Source organism: Varroa destructor, unplaced genomic scaffold (genome assembly GCF_002443255.2).
Source record: "Varroa destructor unplaced genomic scaffold, Vdes_3.0 BEIS01000001.1, whole genome shotgun sequence".
NCBI classification, from domain to species: Eukaryota; Metazoa; Arthropoda; class Arachnida; order Mesostigmata; family Varroidae; genus Varroa; species Varroa destructor.
In genome coordinates, this window is record NW_019211454.1 from 40903378 (window position 1) to 40924575 (window position 21198).

General features: G+C 41.3%; 1 protein-coding gene across 9 annotated transcripts in view; it reads right to left on the minus strand.

Moving 5' to 3' along the window:
• Positions 1 to 3764: 3764 nt before the first annotated feature.
• Positions 3765 to 21198, minus strand: part of LOC111243553 (irregular chiasm C-roughest protein-like) — a 287184-nt gene continuing 269750 nt past the window's right edge. For 6 of the 9 annotated variants that reach the window (XM_086978137.1, XM_086978138.1, XM_086978136.1 and 3 more), the window contains 3 exons: positions 20698 to 21185; positions 11239 to 11484; positions 6447 to 10940 (listed from right to left, as the gene is read on the minus strand). In XM_086978137.1, the coding sequence (XP_086834263.1) occupies positions 10844 to 10940; positions 11239 to 11484; positions 20698 to 21185 (831 nt within the window). In that variant the 3' untranslated portion in view covers positions 6447 to 10843. The other 3 variants (XM_022789318.2, XM_086978140.1, XM_086978141.1) reach the window with 3 other exon arrangements.

Here is a 21198-nt window from a genome sequence, read left to right on the forward strand (position 1 = left end):
ACATTCAAAAAATCACAACCAATTTATACGTAGTTGCATAGTGTCCGATAAAAACTATTTATTTCATTTAAACAACTTTCGTTAACAATATTTTTTTTAAAAAAATCACTTTTTTCCCCTATTTCTTATGACACCACAAGGGCTCGTGTTAAATTTAGCTATATAGCAAATCTACATTTCACGATACTGGTAAGAATATATAACCCGCAAACACAAAAAGATATTTTAGCTAAGCATGGTTGTATAATACATTATGTGTAATGCCTAACGTTGGTACATTAGTTGGTAAAACAATCAAAAATAAGTACAATGGTCTGTTAAAATTATGTGCATAAAATTACACGAGAGAGGGTAATGAGATGAGTGCAAGCAGGCAATGAAAACAGCACAATGGAAGCACATACAACCGGATCATAGAAGTGGTACAGGAAGACAATTGCAATGCACCCATGTTGCTTCTAAGCCGACCAGATTCGAACTCACTTTAGGCTGGATTAATACAATGTTTTACTATAGCGTTGAACAATGTCCGGTGTGTGTGTGTGTGAAAAAAGTTGAGTCTAAACGTGAGACGGTGTTTTCGTGACCAGCAAAAATTTGCTAATCTGGACGTGCTATATTACCACACAGACCAAATAAATACAGCTATTACCATTATCAATTAAATAAGCGAAAATTTTAAGAAAACCTTGATAATTATCGTTTGTTTGCACCTCCTACGAGCTAAGTGGACGCCGTACGTAGATACTGGGAAAGAAACCTGGCAGTGATTTAGAATAGTATCCATATAGAATGCCGAGTACTACTCAAAAAATAAAACATTCACGATGCAATGAAAAGTTGCGGTGGAGGAAAAATTGCGGTACATACAAGTGGTTGCCGTTCATTCCTATTATGTTCGTAAATCACCGATGCAAATAAGGGCGTTCGTAATATATCCGAACACGATCCGAACAAGGAGCGATTGCTGACTTATCTGATTTTTTCACAATACGTCCCATGTTTAGAACAGAAATATGTTGATACTTCCCCGTGCGCATGTTTGACGTGAAGGTTAGAACTGCAAAGCATGCCTTATCGTCATTTCTATTCCGCGCACTCTCACAGTTCGCTTAGAAGCGATTTGACCTGAAAGACAATTGCTCTCTGCTTGGTTAAATGACAAGAAGATGTATCCAGGGCCGCAGATGAAAACCATTATATTAAACAAATTTTGCACTTATGCGATTATGTTACGAGTATTGACTCTTTAGGTCGCTTAAAGCGCCCAGTTGTACGAAATTTGTTTCCCTCCCACTAAACCTGTGCAACTCCATAGTATACTGCATCTGCTAACTCATTGATTTTATAGTAAAAGCAGTTTAGTTATTTAAATAAAAAAGATTTACTGTTGTATCATGAAGAGAAAATGGCGGCATTTCGAATAGACGTCAGGTGAACACCAGAATTACACTGCAATATAATTTAATTCCAGACAGGTATCATCGGTATTGCAAATAGCTTGCAATATAAAATAACTTAATATTACATCTTTTTCTAGAACTTTCATCTTGAAAAATGCTTTAGAGCTTGTTTCAGATATTATATCCCCTGCTTTACTAAAAGGCCAATAATCTACATTACAGTTGCAATAAATTTATATCTGTTATTGCGATCCCTGTGTTTTTGCAACATCTCTGTACTCGTCTCTTCAGCTACAGTCACAATGCTATGACAAACGTGAAAACGGCCAATAAGCCAAACTGTGGAGGAAGGAAGCGTAAGCTCACTATTGAAAAGGTGGCTTGTGACTAAAAACACTACTTTTTTTAGGGAAATCGAATCGGGAGAGGTTGTTTCTTGTCCAAACTTGCATCTATAGGCATCTAGAGTATGCTGGTTTGAATATGTACATTTCCAAAAGATATTAATCTATCTGGCCTTGATCCGTTGATACCTTCATTTTTCGCTATTTCTACGCCTAGGCGAACTTCTTTGTAAACCAAAAGTCTAGCAATCTTAAATTCTATGCCTTCACTACCAGCTGCCTTTCTCAAATATGTAGACCTGGCCTCTTCGACGTAATGTCTATAAGGCCGACGTCAGGTACATTACCAGGAGTGTTATTTGCCGCATTATAATACGGTAGAAGATCACCTAGGGACCTAAGGAAAAATGCGCAATATGTAAGCAAATGGACCTTCAGCAAAGACCTCATGTCTAGATGAATATAGTTGTCGATCGGTGTACAGCTTTCATACAAGGCCGTACCCATCCCCGCAGAGCAGTTTTGTGTTCATTAGCAAGGGCTTAGGGAATCGTTTTTTGCAAACCGATTGGTGCTCCTTAATGCTCTAGACGTTCTGGGTCAATCAGTCCGAACCCTGTGCACCTCTCTGCCACGGCAACGCATGCTTCTTTCTGCTTCTGTGGACTGGTATTAGCTACTATGACTTAACATACATTGACGTTGAAAGATAGATGACTTTTATCTGGGCATCGACATGTTTCTGCCTTATACTTGATCCAGCGACAGCAATCACATCTGCCGGCTCTCCTGGGGTCGTATTCTTCAAGCATTATTTCTGTAGAGTTCTTTTGGGCGACGATTAAGCTAAAATATTAAGGCTAAAAAAAACTCGTCTTGAAGGGCCACCCTGGTACAAGTCATTAATAGTAAAAAGCACTAGGCCCCAAAAATTGCCAAAAAAACGATGTCACGACAAACAACGCTGAATTTGTTTCTAGACTCAAATTCCACCAACACCCAGAGTACCCTTTTACGGGTGTATAGGTTTTTCTGCACCGATGCGATTATTGAGCCGTATATTTTTCAACATCCTGACATTTGCACAGAATATATATAAACATAAAGAAAGGAGAGCAGCATTTAACGATTCTTTTATAGACTTAAGCAGTTTCTGTAGAAGTTTTTTTGTTGAATTCGATAATGCAGACGGTAGAATCTATCAAGTTCTGAACCTAACGGGTACGTTTTCGTTAACAGTAGAAGGACATTCTCCGTCGTCGCCGTGTTGCCAACGCTGTTTTAACCACAAAGGGCAAACAACCATTTTTCTAGGCTAATTTTTGACTCGCGGAACATGTATGTTGGTCTCTTTTCATCCAAGAGTTAGCTTTACCCATCATACTATAGAGGCTAAATTTATGTTTTGATCTGCGTGTAAGACTTATCAGATGGAAATATCGCATAGAACTTGCGTATGGTGTCGAACGATATGTTTTAGTGCGTAGTCAGATGTCTAGTGCTTAACCAGCTGTTCTAGCTAGTCAAAGTACTACGTATATTACCACACGTGAAATTTTTCAGATCTGTTATTTTGCCCTATGCTGAAACTAATAGCAGAATTAAGTGGGATCGATTCTACATACGTAGTTTTAACTAGATAAACCTGGTTTACAATATAACGGGGTAATAACTCTTTTCCGGCCTACAATATATACAAAGAGATTTCGATAAATATATTATTGTCAGGTGCATTGCAAGTCCACAACTAGGAAAAAAGTAGACTTCTAGTCTAGACAAATAAAACAAATAACTGTTTAAAGGCCACTCTATTTTTCCTAACCGTAGATTTACGTTTCATTCAATTGTCGGTCCGTTCTATGAGGATAACACCGTCTACCACTTCAGTTTGGACCATCAAATACGAAAACGTTTTTGTTTAAAGCATTTGACATATGCTATTCATGCAAAGTACTTGACAACTTGCTTAAACTCAATATAACATAGAAACATGCATGATGGATTAAAAGCACGCATATATGTTTTTCATTTCTTTTTTTTTTTTTTACTGTAAAAGCGACTGGAGTTTTATTTTCAACTTAAAATATGTACAGTATTTTTTCGTGTCTGTTTATCGATTTCCCATTATGAATCAAAGTAGCTCTTCATGTTAGCATCAGGTCAGTCTCCTCTCATACTTCGTTCACTCTTCGTCTAGTTGCGTTGTTTGTGGCGTTTAAATTACTCATCCGGAGTCAACTTCTCCATCCATTGCGTTTTATTTAGTTTCGTATTTACACGTATATTACAAAAACATCATATTATTTTTATGATAATTTCAATTAGATGGATGGTATGGCGTGGTTGCACGAAGCGGAGGCGGGGTCGGAGAAAATATACAAAAACCTCCATCGTGAAGTACCTCTTCTCTGGTTAAGAATAGTTATTGACGTAAGAAGTTTGAGACTTAAGCATTTTGTGGGACGATGAAAATCCACCGAAATTAGAGATATAAACTTGTATTGGTAATATACTCTACTTCGATGAGAGGTGATACAATCACATATTTACCCACAAGTTTAAAATGCAATCTATTAAATTTGGTTCGCTGAATTTGTAATCGTGTTGGTGTTACATTGCAATAACTTACATATTATAGCACCTTTCAGCTAAGTTTGCTTTGATCGCTAAATTAAAGTAATCAATTTAAGCTATTCAGTCATTCATGAAAAATTGTAATTCAAAAAAATCTCGCCGTTCTTACCACATTTTATATGTGTACAAACAATACTCGGATAGGCAGGTGAGCAATGCACTTTCGGCCGAATCGGTCTTTGATGTTAATGTTCGTTAAAATAGAAACATAAACCACCGGGAAGTGCTATATCAATTTTGACAAATTATTCTGGTCTCTTAACATGTAGTAATATTTATAATAGTCATCATCATTAACATTACGCCAACGGTCGCATTTGTCAGTTTAGGTGTTCCACTGGTCCGCGCCATTCGGTTTTCTTTATCGTCCGGTTCCACACATTTTGGCCTTCGTTCCATCTTTGTTTATCTAAATATCGATCGCGTTTTGCTCTTCGCCGAACTTGCACACATCCGTTCGAACAACTTTCCCTCAGTCTTTCTCGTATGAGCGTTATCTCTATATCTCTCGTCTTTTCAATTGATACGAAATTGCACTCTTAAAATCACAGACTTCACACAAAATTGCTGTTTTATGTTCCTCCGACCAATAGATACTCATGGGATAACGCACCCTCACGTGTGTTTTTCATCTTTTCTCCGCTACGTGTAAGCCCGCACATCTGGCATGGTTATCTTCGCGCTGTTGATCGCCTGTTTAGTGCCTCCTTTACCTTGCCGTTTCATGTTTGTGTTTGTCACTCCTGAGCCCAAACTTTGTCATAGCACTAGATGACCACAAGTGTCGACCCAGCATTAGCTTCGTCAAGCACTATGCTGTCTTCGGTCATCTTTATTTTTATTTCCTTTAATGATGCTGATAGTTTCGAAGACCCGCCGTTACGTACGAGTCTTCTCGCTCGCTATAATTCGATTTCGTTTGATTTCCCAAAGCCATACAAGCTTCAATTTCTAGCTTCCATTCCTCGCGCAACCACAAATGATGTACAATTACTCAAAACTTGCTCTGCCGGTGTTGCTTTCCCTGCTGCTACTGCCGCCCAACCGTTATGTTACTTCCCATAGAAACACTGTACGTGTCCTCAAACAGTGGCTTATCACTACGTAGATTACCTGCTTACTCTTTTTTCTATCGACTGCTAATTTATTGCACTTCTTTATAAAAGGGATTGACAAGAAATGCGACTGCTGACACAGCAGAAGCAAGAGCAAAACAGGGAAACTCAGATAATTATTTTTTTATCCGCCGAGATTCCGTTAGTTGAACAACAAATGCAACGAAAAAATCACACACTACGCACGTGACGAAGCGTGATACTTTACGACAGGCGAAAAGGCAACCGCATAAAAGACTGAAGGCCAACCGTAAGTTAAACGTAATACAGACAATTGAGTCGGCCGGATATAAATACAGTTATTACCCAATGACTGGCAACACGGCTATGGGCGGGTATAATAACGGGTGCTTGTTGGAAAAGTGTAATGTAGTCGTAGGTGAACGAACGAACGAACATTCAATAACCCAAGAATCCATCTGAAGGCGTCAAACCGCTTTTTGCAATGACGCATCAGCTATATAAGGTTAGCGTACCAGCAGCATGATTCGAAGCATGAGCTCGGCAGCTCGGTCTGTCTTTTATCAATCTTCCACATCGAGAAAATCCCACTTGACGTCGAACATCTAACCCACACATTGCTAGCAACATGGAGGACCTGACCATCTTTGACGTGAATGTTCCCTTACGCACTCACATCTTTTTTTTTCAGCAAAGGAGGTGTGTATGAGAAAACATTCTTTATCGTATGACCGCTCACTCATAGTTTCTCGTCGATTATTTCCTTCATTTTATGTCTAACCTCTGGCGAGTGCTCCCGCCTAAAAGAGACAACCATAACGAATGGTGTCCGGGGTGTTCGATCGGGGGACGTTTATGCAACGTAACTATCCCGCTCAGAGGACAATGTACTATCATACATGCGTAGCGAGTTGCGCAGACTTGAACTGGGATCCTACGCTGCCGCGGCCTCCGGCCGTTGCTGTTATATACCTGCAACAACAAAAATATGACTACTGGTTAGTCAAGAAGTATACGCTGCGAAGGGACAAAGATGCTCTGAAAACGATAGAGCAATTAATATCATGGTTGGTTCAATAGAGGTTCCGAAGTATACTAATATTTGTGAACGGATGCGGCAGAATGCTAACCCATTTTCAAAGACCAGCTGGTCCAATCTACTGAGATGAGTTCATTCTACTCAAATATGCAATCAGCTATACTCATATTGATTCAATGCAAATACATTTGGTACGAACGTATGTCTGGGAGTTGTTCCGTCAAAACTAACATTGAAGTCGTTGTTATCCTTCGAGAAGGATGCCTATATGTCATTATCGTTCTTGCTAACTAGGTAACAGAGACTACGCTGGCAAAACATGTACCTAAGTGCACCTTATCTAATCGTGCAAATTATCTAACACAATCGTTAATTGAATAGTAAACTACTAGATAAACGGCAGATAGCTTTATTCACTGTCACTCTATGTTTTGCTAACGTAATTTTTTTCATATAATGTCCCAGCTATACCGATATTACTTGTCAAATTAACGGGGGAGCTCCCAGCTCCCGTTATCTCCCGTTGAGAAATTTTTCATCTTAATATATATATATATATATATATATAAATCTCGGCGTTACCTTCACCATTTGAACATGCCCTGTTATGCTAACTCAAATGTTAAAATTATTTTATTGCAACATTCGAGTAATAGCGCAAGATACAGTGTAAACTCTAAAGAAACGTTACATATTTTTATGGTACAATATGTATCTGTCGGAAGGATCATTTCATGGAACTCTGTTAGCGGTTCCATATAAGCACAAGTTATGAGAAGTCGCAGAAGCTCGACTTGGACTAAACGATTTAACGCTCTCGCTGTGAATGATACTCAAACCGTCCTCCACATTTAAATTATAGTTTGTTCAGTTCCTCAACGATTTATGAAACTTCGAACTGGATAGCCTGTCGACGGCCTAGTAGGATGGCCAATGAACCAACCTGGAATGCACCACATTTCGACCTAATTTGCTACAGGAAATCGGAACGCGGAACAAGTAGCTGCCTCGCTAAGGCAGTCAAGTGCACCGGAATTTACCGGGAAACGTTGGGAAACGGTGTACAGGTGATGCAAGATGATGGCAAAGTAGGTTTTGTAATCTGCAAAATGATGTTTTGCAATACCGATAGAGTCGAGACGGCGCTCTTGGTCCTTTTCCCCATCTTCACCTTCATTTCTGCTTTTTGGCTCGACATGCTCCACAGAGTAATAAATAACCAGATGTTTTCGCTTTTTCCTTAGCGCGCTCTTCCTCTCTCACTCTATGTGAAGTTGGGCAAGTTGGTTTGCTTTTCCGCAGTCCTCCATCGCCGTGCGGCTTAGGCTTTAGTTGACTTTGAAAAGATAAATCCGTTTAGACCCCCGTACTTTTAATCTGCTTTTTGCATGCGGGGCGAAATTTCAACAAGAGCTATTGTAGTGCTATCACATTCTACTGTCAGCCTAAATTACTTAGTGGTCCTTAGCATTTAACATCTGATAACCTTGTTGAAGGCATAAATATAGATTCATAATAGTATAACATCGTGCGAAATGTAATTTGGTCGTTTTTTTTTAGCGTTTGGAGCTTTTGACAGCTATCTATCCATCCAGTGTACTAACCCTAAAACTTACGGTTAGTTAGTTGGATATAACTAGATTGTCTGGACATACGATACGCGTGCATGACAAAATTTAACATGCAGAATGGAAAAAAGGTAATGATCATATCAACAACAAAGGATTGCTAGGCTTCGAGCATTATTGATGCAGAAAATTATATTACTTTATGGGTTCTCGTAAGCACAATCTAGTTAGAAGACAAAAAGTAAAACGATTCTAATCGGCACAGCAGTGCTCCTCTTACAAAGACTGCCCGATACAGAGCTGCACGATTGTGGTTAAGCTTCAGCAAAGCATAATTGTACGCCATTTTGGAATAATATTTACGCGTAGCAAATTTAATTTGCTTTTCTGCCCCTAAATTCCCATCGCTACCGCCTACTCCATCCCACCCGCGCGCGATGTCACTTCAAATTTTGCCAATACTTTGTAACATTGTGTGGCAAGTATTAGCTTATTCAGTTAATGGTATAGTAACTATTTTGCCGACTTCCCTTACCTACATTAATTTTTACACTAAAGGCTTGGAGACCTGCTGCGGATGTTAGTATGATCTACCACCGAGACAAGCACCACGCTCATGTTTTCAAGGACCAAGCGAATCAATCAGACTACTCTAATATGTGCAGCATTTCAAATTTACTTCATTCCCTGGCTACCAGTGATTCAAAAATAAGGACAATTCTTGTTCCTTGGTGCTTTCGAGCATAATTGTTCACGAATTGTTCGAGCACGATTGCTACATAGGTAGCACTCCCAGTGTGCAGTTTCAGAAATGTTGGCCTGATTTCCTTTTACTTATAGTGATAACACATTGTTATACACATTCAACACATGCTTGATCGTACTTTTTTAATTTTAATCACAAATGTTATGTAGTAACTGTCGATGGCAGTGCTTGAAGCAGCGACCTTTTTTTTTGTTAGTTAGATGGTTAAATCTTTTGTTAGTAAACAAAAGATTTAACCATCCAAACCACCACTACAAATTACTAATATAATACTTTTACTACTAGCGAAAAAATCACATTAGATTGCGAGTCGAAACATGTTTCGACCCGTACATGGTAACACTTGTCGAAATTGCCTAACCCATAACGGCGATAGGAAATTTTTCGAGACGTGGACGATACCCCTCTTATCTCGAAGCGAATAAACCCAAGGGCCCAGTCGCTCCTTATAATATATGTTTCGCTATCGGTATAAGTGGAGGAACGGATATATGTTCAAGCTACTCCACCTAGTAGCTAACAAGAGTTAGATTAGTGCCGCTAGTTTTTCATTGGTAACTCTGTGGAATGAAGCAAACTACAATATGGCCATGACCAACGTCCTTTCTTTCCACAATGGTCTATTTTCCCTTTAGACATTTTTCTTTCTTTCTTCAGACAACGTTATTTCTCTAGCTATAGCGGATACCACATTGGCCTTCCTTCTTACTAAGCTTCTTGCTCTTCAGTGAGAGACCCGTCGAAGGCAGAAGTCGCCAAGTCAGTTTTGAACGCTCCAGGAGACATGGCTTAGAAGTATTCTTGTCTCCTCCATTAGTGCTGCCGAAAGTGCTACATCAAAGGTTATTTTATAATATTATAATAATAACAAAATAATTTTTTTTTCTAATAATAATCATGTGTAATAACATTTGCTACAACGTCTGTTTGCAGAGCTGTTTCTCTAGCACGTATCATCTATAGAAGATTAGCAATCATCAATTTGCCTGTAACGTATGCGACACCTCGACCACTCAAAGCGGTTAATTTAGAAATGATGCATTGGTATTTTCACATTTTACAATATGTCTAATTAATAAAATAAATTTTCTCATCATTGGACTAGGAAGATTAGTTAGTACTTGCTTCTTAATAACAGTTCGGCCATTATGCATATCTATAGAGACATCCGCCAAATGAACACGTGTGTAGATTTTGAATGATAACTGTCATCGACGGATTCAATTTTCGTGACGGATCGTACTACTCAGTAGAGCAAAATATTTATTACTCTTCACATTACAATAGATCATAGTAGGCCGACCTTAGCAGGGAATCCTTTGTCTCTTTATATTACGTCGTTGGCGATTTCTCGTTTGAAAGGACCGGCCATAGCTTCTAGGCGGTGTAGGTTGGCACTTGGTTGGTGACATTTTCAGTGTACAGTTCTCCCACAACCACAGATGGTAAAGCTATCAACGCTATGTCGTGAAATTCTACCGCTAAAATAAAAGTGGAAGGCCCCTGTCCGTGACGGCTTGCATGCGCTAAAACGCTGAGAAAAACCACTTGCTTACCAACGAACTGTTTCCAAGGGACCACGAAAAGGAGAAATTAATGAGTTTTTACCATGTATTTTGTATGACTCGCTTAATCAGTATCTTTTATATGCAACATAAAAGCGAATTCTCAATTTTGGAGTGTTTTGACAATGATACGATGGATCAAGCAAACCACATTTTGGATGATCTTGGAACTTCAGGAAGGCTCGCATACCAAACGGCGGTACACTAACGCTTGGAAAATACGTAAACGCTCGACGTTTTCCGCTAACGAAAGATCAGAATCAATCTAAAACCCGAACACGTTCTAATATTGATTCATGTATCAATTTGAAAGGAAAAAAATTACTCAGAAATAGCCTGCAAAGCTACCAGCTGGCCCTTTTTGGTTTTACGTATTAAATGACATTGTCAGAGCCGTATGCCTGCCTGCCTGCCTATTCTGCATGGTTGCATGATATCTAAGTAAGTCTTACAATCGCGGCTCTGAACGTGAAGAGTCTTTCTCCAGTTGCTGCTGGCTGCAGTTGTCTATCGCCATGTTGATTCTTACGTACATTCTTGCGTGCCTTAAATATAAGTGCAGTTTGTGAAACCCGCGACCGGCGTACTCACTTAGCGGCTAAAGTGGTAGCTGACCTTGAAATAAAAGTTACGTGAACCGGTCTTTTCTTTCTCTAATTTTCGATTCGCTGTTATTAATGTTCGTATCTTTTTTCACGTGCCTGCGCAGCTATATGTCATATGGTCTCTGCGGATTTCTCTCTGGGCTTGGGTACTGCTGCCTTTATCTCAAATATACTAGCTGTTGTACTTAAGTGTTATTATTAGTGTGCGTGTGTTTTGTCCCGGTTGTCGCAGCTGTACCTTCTTTGTGCGACTGGACTTAGCGAAGGATTGGATTGCTGCCCCTCAGCCTGTTGTAGTTGCTGCAGTTGTTGAGAGGGAGGTGGATGCTGCTGTTGGCTACCCTTTCCAACACGGTTGTACGGCAGAGTCGATGAGATGTACGCTGTGGCTGGCGTCGCTGGGTTGCCTGCATGGGCGGTGGCCATTCGCAACTGACTGCACGGCCGCGGCAGACTCCCGCACTCGCTCAACGATAGAGACCTGCTAGCATGTACGATGAATGTACAGTGGTGGCGATGATAGTTTCGTGGACGTTTCGGCATTTTTTCGCCAGTAGCAGAGCACGACAACCGTATCCAAGAAGGCGATCGATGATGGAGACGGAAAACGCATAAAATCCAAGTAGACAGAAAAATTCCGCGGACAAATGTGGATCAGGAAGCAGGGGCAAGTCAGCCAGGCCGGAGGCCGACCGTGTAACCGTCCCATCAACCACCGCCAACGAGCCAGGCAGAGTAGGGACATAATCGTTGACGTGACACATCCGCACGCGGACATGCACAAACGTACGGAAACACAGAGACACACACGCAAAAGTACGACAGAACGAGGTTAGAAAAAATAGCACACAGCATATGAATGGCGATGCGTTGACACTTGCCATACAAACACAGTTCCTGATATCTATTCAACCGTATTTATTGTTATTATTGTATATCTTGGTGCACAATGTTCCTGACTAATTATGTAGGCGCGTAAGGTTTTCCCTTTTTCAGTTTGGTATTAATCCCGTCTTCCTACGTAATAGCAATATAGTCTATTTTATCGCGCCCCATCAATGGTTTCCTGTATTTGCAATTTCAAGCCTTTATTATACGCGCGCATTCTGCAACATAATTATGTCAGCTTCAGAAGGCTAGAGAGGAATCTACTAGAGAGGTGGGTCATCGTTCTTTCGGCAAACGTAGTACGGTGACGACAATACAGTGGTGATCTATCAAAGGATATATACGTAGACGAACGGCAATGTAAACACAGTTATTTACGTGTTTTTACTTTATAACAGCTGGCATGGTCCATCGTATAAGTATGATATCCTCAATTGTGACATTACTGTTGTGCTTGGTCTAGGTGGTATATATATATGGCAAGTTTACGGCCAAATCTCTATTTAGAGTAACATGGATGGCTGAGAAGACGTGGCTACAAACGTAATACACATGAAAATGTATTACCCAGGGAGTTTTTAAGAGAGGAACAAAAGGTGAACCTGATTAGAAAGTTTTCAACAAGAGCTAAATGAAAGGCATGACATGATCTTCAGCATATGCCAAACATTCGGCGTACACCCGTGACATTGATTTTTGGAACAGATACTTCCTCACATGTTTAAATTTATTCACCGGGAGCAAACGCAGCCCAATCTCAATAGAAAAAAAAACAAAATGATATAACACAAGGTTCCTCGAATTAAAGAGAAGTGTTACAATCTGGTAAATCGCGCGAAAATTCACCCGACTGGCAGGTAGTGTGCCAGGTAAAAGCGTTACTTATGACCATATGCGTTCAGGACTTTCGGTTCACCTGACTACGATACACCCGTCTTTTGAACTCTTCGTTTTATATGAAGATGTATATAAATGTGATCGCCTCTTCGCGCTTCCGACGGACACCAACGCTAAAAACGAGCAAATAAATATCATTATATGAGGTGCTCCAGTAAGACACCTACTAGCTTAGCAAACTCGGAAAGCGGTTTCGTGTTAAGCTATACCTGTTGTTGAGTTTATGTGGTTTGCCAAATGTCCAGGCTTTGAGAAACCTATATAATTTAGTTGAGGTGGGGCGATGAAAACGCTACTGGTTTTAGGTTGAATGTGAACATTTTCCAAGAACTGCTATAGTACGAGCACTACGTTGGGCTTTTCAGGCAATCCGATTGCTTCTCACAATAAGCAATCGGAGAAAACAGTTCTGTAGATTGAAGTGCCTATTAGCATAATAAAAGGACTTTGTAGCATCCTTTACGTTTAAACGTTTGTTCTTGGGCTTTCACTGTCTTTTCAATACCCTGATTGATTGCCGTTTGAGCCTTTGAGTTTTCGCAAGTATCTATCTTTCATTCTGTTAAATTTGTTTACGTCTGCTATTTCTCATGCACAAAATTATTGTTCAAATTCACTGTTTGGTTTTCGTTGATTGCATTAACTATACTCATAACGGCCTAAGCACAAAATAATAGCACACCTTCTTCAACATTCAGCAAAACTTCCATCTCACGAAAATAATTCAGTGCTTAGTTACAGAGTACATTATTACATGTTAATAAAACCTGTGCTTCATGCCGTTTAAACGACAGAATTTTGACAGCAATCTTAAAACAGATGTTCATCAAGCGTTTTCCAGTTTTTCTACTGGTTGCGCGTGTGTATACTCTATACCAGTATATTTTGAATTGTTAGGAATACACGCGTGCACCCCTTAGGACCTGTTCTGGATCGTAGCTGTTCCTCATTCATGTGTTTCGCCTTGACCTCATTACGCACACTACGTCAAGTTATTTTTTGGTCCTTTTTTGTTTATTCCGTATGCAAAAGGCGTACACCGCAATGCGAGTTCAATTGTCATGACACCAGTTGCAGATGCCGCAATCTGGCTTGCTAGGCCGTACGGTTTCTAGTTTTCTAACTGGCATACATAGTGTCTAGATGATTTAATATTGGTATCGTAAAGCGGATTGCAAGTTTACGCCAACGAATACCCGGTCTATTCTTGTTCAGTCAAACCTTACTCCGCACTCTTCTATTGTTTGACCTATAACAACGCGTAGCGGTGTCGATCTGACGTAAAGTGTATATGCATTGAGAAGAGATATAGAGAAAGACAGGTATGGACAACCTGCTATTCTTTCTATATGTAGACAAAGATCGATTGTGATCGATTTTCAGTATAACGAGATGCAAAGGATTCAGCTAACGGTGGTAGCACGAATTAGAGCGATAATACGAATACTTACTTCGACAACTCTGTAAAAGACGACGTTGCGTGTAACGACAGCCGTCTCAAGTAGAAACGTACGCTAGAACGGATGGGATACTTTAAGGCGGCGATAGCGGAGCTCCTTCCACCTTTCGCCGAATGCGAATCTCGGAGATAGTAAGCGTGCGATTTATCTAACGCACCGTACGGAAGGCGTAACGCCGCCTTGACCTTAGTTCAACTTACCAACCGAATACTCGAACAGATACGGAAAGCATACCACGACTGAGGCATCGAGGTCATTGTTCAGTTTCCTTTGTTTCCTTCTTCTTTCACTCACTGTCGTGGTCGCTGCCAGTAGTCCTGCTCAGTAGCTACCAACATATAATGCATGCAATCCTAACTAGACAGCGAGGCAAGCCTCGTTGGAATTGATTTTAATGCTTTCTAATCTAATTAGAATGAGACAGCGGTGAATCTGTTAGCTGCCGCATTCAGTCCAATGTCTTTATGTAGGCGTCTGTATGTTTTAGTGAGTTTAGTCAGCGAGACGGTGTATGTGTGCGTACGCGTGCGCGTGCGCGTGCGCATGCATGTTTATGTGTGTGCTGGTAAATAAAGATTACAATCTTCAAATCAAGATACAGGAATGCCTATGCCACGATCCAATCAGACCGACAGTGGTTGATTAGTGCCCACTAAGCCATGTCACCAAATACGACCGATACATGCAATGGCGGCTCTACAGCTATGACGACTTTGTATGATAGCGTTTCCTACGTGCCAGTCGTCAATGACTAAGCTGGTAACGTTGTTAGTTTTGCTTTGCGGTGAGCGATTCACGCGGCGACGGCATATGTCGCGTAAAGACAGCGAATATCTTTCTTATACTAGTCTGGGACCTGCCCTCTAGTGCCGGCAGGGAACGATGTCCATACGAAAGCCAGGTGTACAAGAACTATATAGCCTCAAATGACCGTATGTTTATTAAGACCGTTATTATTAAGAGCAGCTATAAGTGCGAGTAGAAAAGGTCGCTAAATCTGTTTGTGATAGTGCTGCGTTTTTTTTTCGTTGCTACAGTTCACACATAGGTGTCACGGAACCAGTTTATTTCGTCGACGGGATCTGCCGTTGGTATCTCGTCTATATGCTTACTATCGTTGGTGGCTTCCAAAACGGCAATGACGCCAGTCAGCACACAAATTGGTGGAATAAACTTGGAATAAAATTGGACTTACAGCTATGTCTCGCCATATAATTACTTACCACCATAACGTCGAAACTGTTCATCAAAATAATTCTCATCGTCAACAATGGATGTGCGGTCATCTGTTTGCTTGAAGGAAATACAGATGTAGGCTTCAAACAAGGGTCATGATTAAATTTTCGATAAGCCATCCTAAGATCGGCGAATGCGTGTTAAAATGGCAAAACGCAAAGGTCGCAGTACGTGATGCACAAGATACCAATTCAAAAATGCAACTTGAACTTAATAAAATAGCCTTAAAAGTCTATAGTTAGCCGTTACGACAAAGCGGTGATTATTGATTACTAACTTAGTTAGCTAAGATAGTCAAAAAGCATCAGGCTAATTTGAGTAGATGTTTTGGATGGTGTAGCTAGCAATACCAGTTGGAATCAACAGATCACCAGCGGACGAGTGGCCGCTTCGTCACCAAAAAAACAGGAGAAAAGGAGCTGCCATTGTACCTACTATTGCGTTTCGCGTTCTCCTACAAATAGATCACTGGGGGTGCCAGCTTTTACTTGTGTTGCTGCTGAGTCGCACGTGCTACGCACTCTAATACAAGCTATCTTGCTCATACCCTACAAATATTGTTTAACCCACCATAATCGCGAACAGGAGAGGGGACTGATGGAGGATGACAAGTCATAGCGCTTGATTTGATTTGCCAAACATTTCAGCAAGGGTGCGAAACTGGACAATATGAGCCTAAATGTAGCTAAATGTTATCACAGAGCTCAATCCAGACTTCGAAGCCGTCGGACATTCTGTTGATAACAACAACAACAACTATGATGGATCATCTCTAATCTGTGCCGACATCGACACCGTTGCTGCTATTCCTATTGCTTTTGTCCTTCCCACGATCGCATATCGAAAGGGCATGTAAATTTGAGGCGCCGGACCCTTGTCTGCTTGATCGATAGCTACGCTGAGCCGTTGCTTGACCATCTGACGTCACTCCCAGACCATTCATTGAAACCAGCAAATCTGGTTAGTGGTATCAGACGTAAGCAGAGCGTGTGATGTGGGCTGCTGAAGCCCGTTTCTTCCACAGCACTGCCAGCAGGAAACAGATCCTGCGTCCAACTTAGAACCTGAGGATCGCAGACAAGTAGCGCCACCACGGTATCCTGATTATCTTTGCTAAAAACTTTGCTCAAGACAGGCTAACACAGTTGCAAGATAAAGATAAACAAATCGATATCATTTCAGGTATATATATGCCTGCTAGTTAGCTAGAAAGCTAAGTTAAAGGCGCGCTATGGAGTGTGAAACGAAAAGAGAAACGGAAATTCAGCTAGAAATTTCACCAATAACGAGAAATCGAAGATAAACTCGAAATAATGAGTGCGATGACAATGAAGCTGAATTATTTTGCATGTATCACAAGTTAAAAGTTGTCGTTGCTTGACAGCTCGTTTCAACATAGTTGTATAGCTATTTGCTGCATATTTGCGGTACATGCACAATCCATATAACTTGGAGAAGAATGCACTATAATTCCAGTTTTGAGTTTTGCAGTCATGTCAGAAGGATCAGAGTCGGCTCTGCTCATTGCGAGTCGGCTGTGTTAGATTATAGGATCAGCGCGTACTTTGTAACAAATCTATGTTGGTTACATACAATATTCCTGAGTTCCGATTTCTCAAATCGCATTGCATATGTTTAGACAATTGGCCTTGTGGCAACGCTATATTATAAAAGGGCAAATTTCAGGTTCCAGTCACACACATGCCCTTGCTGTATAGAAGAATACTAATAGTGGGTACTTCAAAGAAAAAACCTATATATTTATATATGAGGGAGGCGGTAATTAAAGGATGTCATCGCCCTAATTTTCATAGGACACATATTTAACACTCGACCTCAATGAGTATTCGCTAATTCGTTTAACTTATCAAGGACAGTCTTTTACGCTTAGCTACCCTGCAGCGTACAGACAATTTGAATAGAAAAAGTATAACGTCGTCCGAATATGCATTTGTTAGTAGAAAATTCTCTTTAACTGGGCATGTGCGTCTGTCAGAGGGGCGCCGGTTATAGAGCCTAAGGTCGTGTGGTTCTATGGATCTACCGTATGCCTCCATACCGTATGTCAATGTTTCCTATCGCCATACCTCCACTTCTGTAGCTTTTCCTTTTTCGTACTCTATATATAAAAGCTTCTGTTCGTTCGGCTGCCCGCCGCTGGAAAGCTTGTCGTAGGCAAAAAAACTAGCAGGCTGCGAGAGGTGGTGAAGCTACCTACCTAATGGCCTATCCGGAACAATCTGTTACAATCTATGGGAAGGACGAGCAGTACGGGATGTCGAGGGTAAGAGGAGAAAGCGGGTGCGAGATAGTCAGCAGGTAGTTCGTCTATCGCCGAACGTCGACGACTATCCCATTCGGAAACGCAACTGCGCAAATCATCATCGCGACGGCCAGGCTTAACGTTGCCCACCTCTCGTTGAGAAACGTGGCCTCCACCGGCAGATTAGTATTTCCTTACATTCCCTGGCTCTTTACCCTTTCCTGCGACTGCGCTGTTGCCCTCGCCGAAACTTGGCTTTCGCCTGTCGGTAGCTGTACTTGCCATTTGAAGTGCAGTCGTCGTCTGAGTTACTTCTCTTTGTGGCTCAACGGTATCAATATTGGCGCTCACTTCGTTCCAACCACCCTTCCCGCGCCTACAACCACAGGCGCTCCATCGAGTTCGGTAAAACCCTGATGAACATGGACCTCGCTGCGGCCCGGTTACGAGACGCGTTTTTCTTTTCCGGTACTCGTATTGCCGGTCCGTCGATCTGCTCTCTGTGGTCCGTCGGTTGGCGTTTGGCATTCAGTCATGATAAGTGTTCTTATTTCTGTTCTCTAGATCTCTTTCCGTTTCGGACAGACCTCTGAAGAACGTATAGCAAGAAATACACAGAGAGAGAGAAGCGCGAAGAATGGATGATTTTAGCACTGACACCTCCTGTCGAGGTCACTTGGATTTACGTCTCTGTCTGGCAACCGCTGGCCTGACCGTTGGTCTACCAAACCGCAGACGATGCAAATGGCGTCGAGCACTGCAGTATGGTCATAGCAGTTACTGACGTTTTTGTATTGTTAGGTATAAAAGATAAAGTGTTCTGGACTTCCTGGTCTTTCAGCCTTGATGATAAATACGCACCCTGAGTTGTTTTTCCTTATTCCAGCACGTACTTGTTGTGTGGCCGCTTTTATCGAAGAAAGGTGCAGCTAGAGCACAGTACATATATTGAAAGTAGCCTAACTTAAAATTGATCCGATAATTACTTAACTATTAACTAATCCGAGTTCAAAATCTGCGGCAGTCAAGTAATTACTTGTACAAAACGTGATTCGCTAACAACGTACTTAGTTTCATTAGCGTAAACCCTAGAGTTCGAAGCTCACGGGAAGCGTATGTCCCATGAGGGAGTTTGAAGCAGCAATTATCGGTCTAACTGTCGAATATCCAATAGATCTACGAATGGTTTGGTTCCTCCATTCGGTATTACTCAACGTGTGTTTCAATTGCAAAACAATTCATTTTCTTGAGTGTCTGCCGGTCCGTAAGTCAAAAGTCAGGACCCAAAGTTGAACACGTCCAACTTATCGTAAACAGCTGAATGTTCCTGATATAATCACGTTATGTTTACGTGCCTCGGTCTCTTCAACGCGTAGAGGATTTTATGGTGAAAACAATCTGGAAGCTACAAAAATACTGGAAGCTACCAATCGAACGAGTCGCGTCGGCTACGTCCTAGCTTTGCGCACAAACAAATGTCAGTTAAGTTGCTAGCAAGTCGGCAACGACTGGCCGTTTCCGACGGCTTCCGTAAGTAGTCTTTAAACTACTTACGGAAGCCGTGGCGTGTACTGAATACGCCCAGGTTTTGTCGTCGAAAATTATTGGAGACAGATTTTGAGAAAAAATGACAGTGTCTTTGAACTGCCGTCTGCGGACAGCAGTTCCTACAAACGTTGTATACAGACATTTTTCTTTGATCCATCGAGAACTTCTTACGCATATATAGCCCTACTTAAATTGAAGATTGTTTTACAGCTAAAGGACAGCAGTACAGGATAAAATAGTGAAAATAATACTGTTTCATGTCTTATCGCCGTATCTAATGTGTCCACATTATATTGTCGTCGTCGTCGTCGTCGTTCATCCATCATCAATCAAATCATCTGTACAAACGCTAACATCGATAAACCGATGATTTATGCGATATTGCATACACTGGCTATGTAGCCTATAGGACCGTTTTTTTTTAGCTAGATAGTTACATATCTCAGATCATATGAGTAATGTCGGGTTGGCATTTGAAAGCTGACGTCGTAGTAATAAACTTAAGAGATAATGTGCTGTGAAGACGAGCGAAATTTGTTCGAAAGTTTGTGAAGAAGTGTGTGCTGAAATTTCGTGCTTAAAATGCGCCATTTAAAGAAATGGCCTAAAGATGCTTCATTTTGGAAATTTCGACTAAAAAAATAGTCCTTATCGTGTCCTTATTAAATTTATCTTATCGTCCTTATTAAATTGATAAAATTGTGACCAGTTGAGAACAAAAAAATACTCGGAAGTTATTACGAAAATTGAACGAGAGCGACGCGTGCGCACCCACAATACCGCCATGATGCCAATATGGACGCCCAAAAAATTAATTCAGCAAAGCTGGTTTTCTAAAAAGAGACGAATCGATGCAAGTGAATTTACCCGATCGTATTTCCATCTATAAAACTCTACGAAAACGAAAGCTTAAACGGGTTGAAAGGAAATCATGCATTATGGATTAGTGCGACCTGGCAAAACCACTGACTCGAACGTCAACTGCTAACAGCTAACAGAATTACCCAAGCCATGAAAAAATTAACCGAAACTAGTAAACAGAAAAAAAAAGCGTCGTACTCTACCATAAGAACGTCAGATCATATTATAGATAGCTAGCTAGTTATCCGGCAAAAGTTTAGAGTACACGCCCTTTGGTCTGGAGCTTGCATCATCCTATCATCAGTTTCAGTCCGGTTAGAACTCCCGTAACTTAGTTGCAAAAACCACTTATTATTGAATTTTTCTTGCTCAGAAACCACAGGAACCTCACAGTTGTGGGATTATCAGAAAATGGCAATATACTATCTAGCGAAGTGGCGCATATTTAATTAATTGAAATAAAATATTTTGCTCCTTATTTCGGCTTAGAAGCGATCGTTATTTTTCGACAACCCGTTATTGTATACGACATTGTTGTACTTACGCTTGATTGGGATTAGGTTGCAGTGGATACTGCGGTAGTATGAGTGCTGCACTGAAAGCCCCCGTAGCGTAGAGTGAGTTGTTGGTCATCACGGGCAAATGGTGCGCTAAAGGCAATTGCTGCGACGAAGGTGGCTGCTGGTGCTGACGATGATGCTGCTGTTGTTGTTGTTGTTGTTGACCATTTGGCCTGTGCTGCTGATGCGGTGAAACGTTCGCCAAGTGCTGAGGCGAAATGCGTAGACCGCCGTTAAGGACGGTTAGGGGATGGACGGTGTGGACGGGCGACGTCTGCGGTGACAACGGTGGCAAAGACTGCAATGGCAACATCACACCGTAGTCGCTGTTCGCCGTCATGTAATCGCTCATGGCGCACGGTCCACCGCTGCCGCTGATGCCGAGACCGACACCCCCACCGATGCCCGAACTGGCAACGCAACCACTACTGCCGCCACCATATCCTCCGTTGTTTTGCTGCTGAGGCGGCTCCTGCAAATAGTAT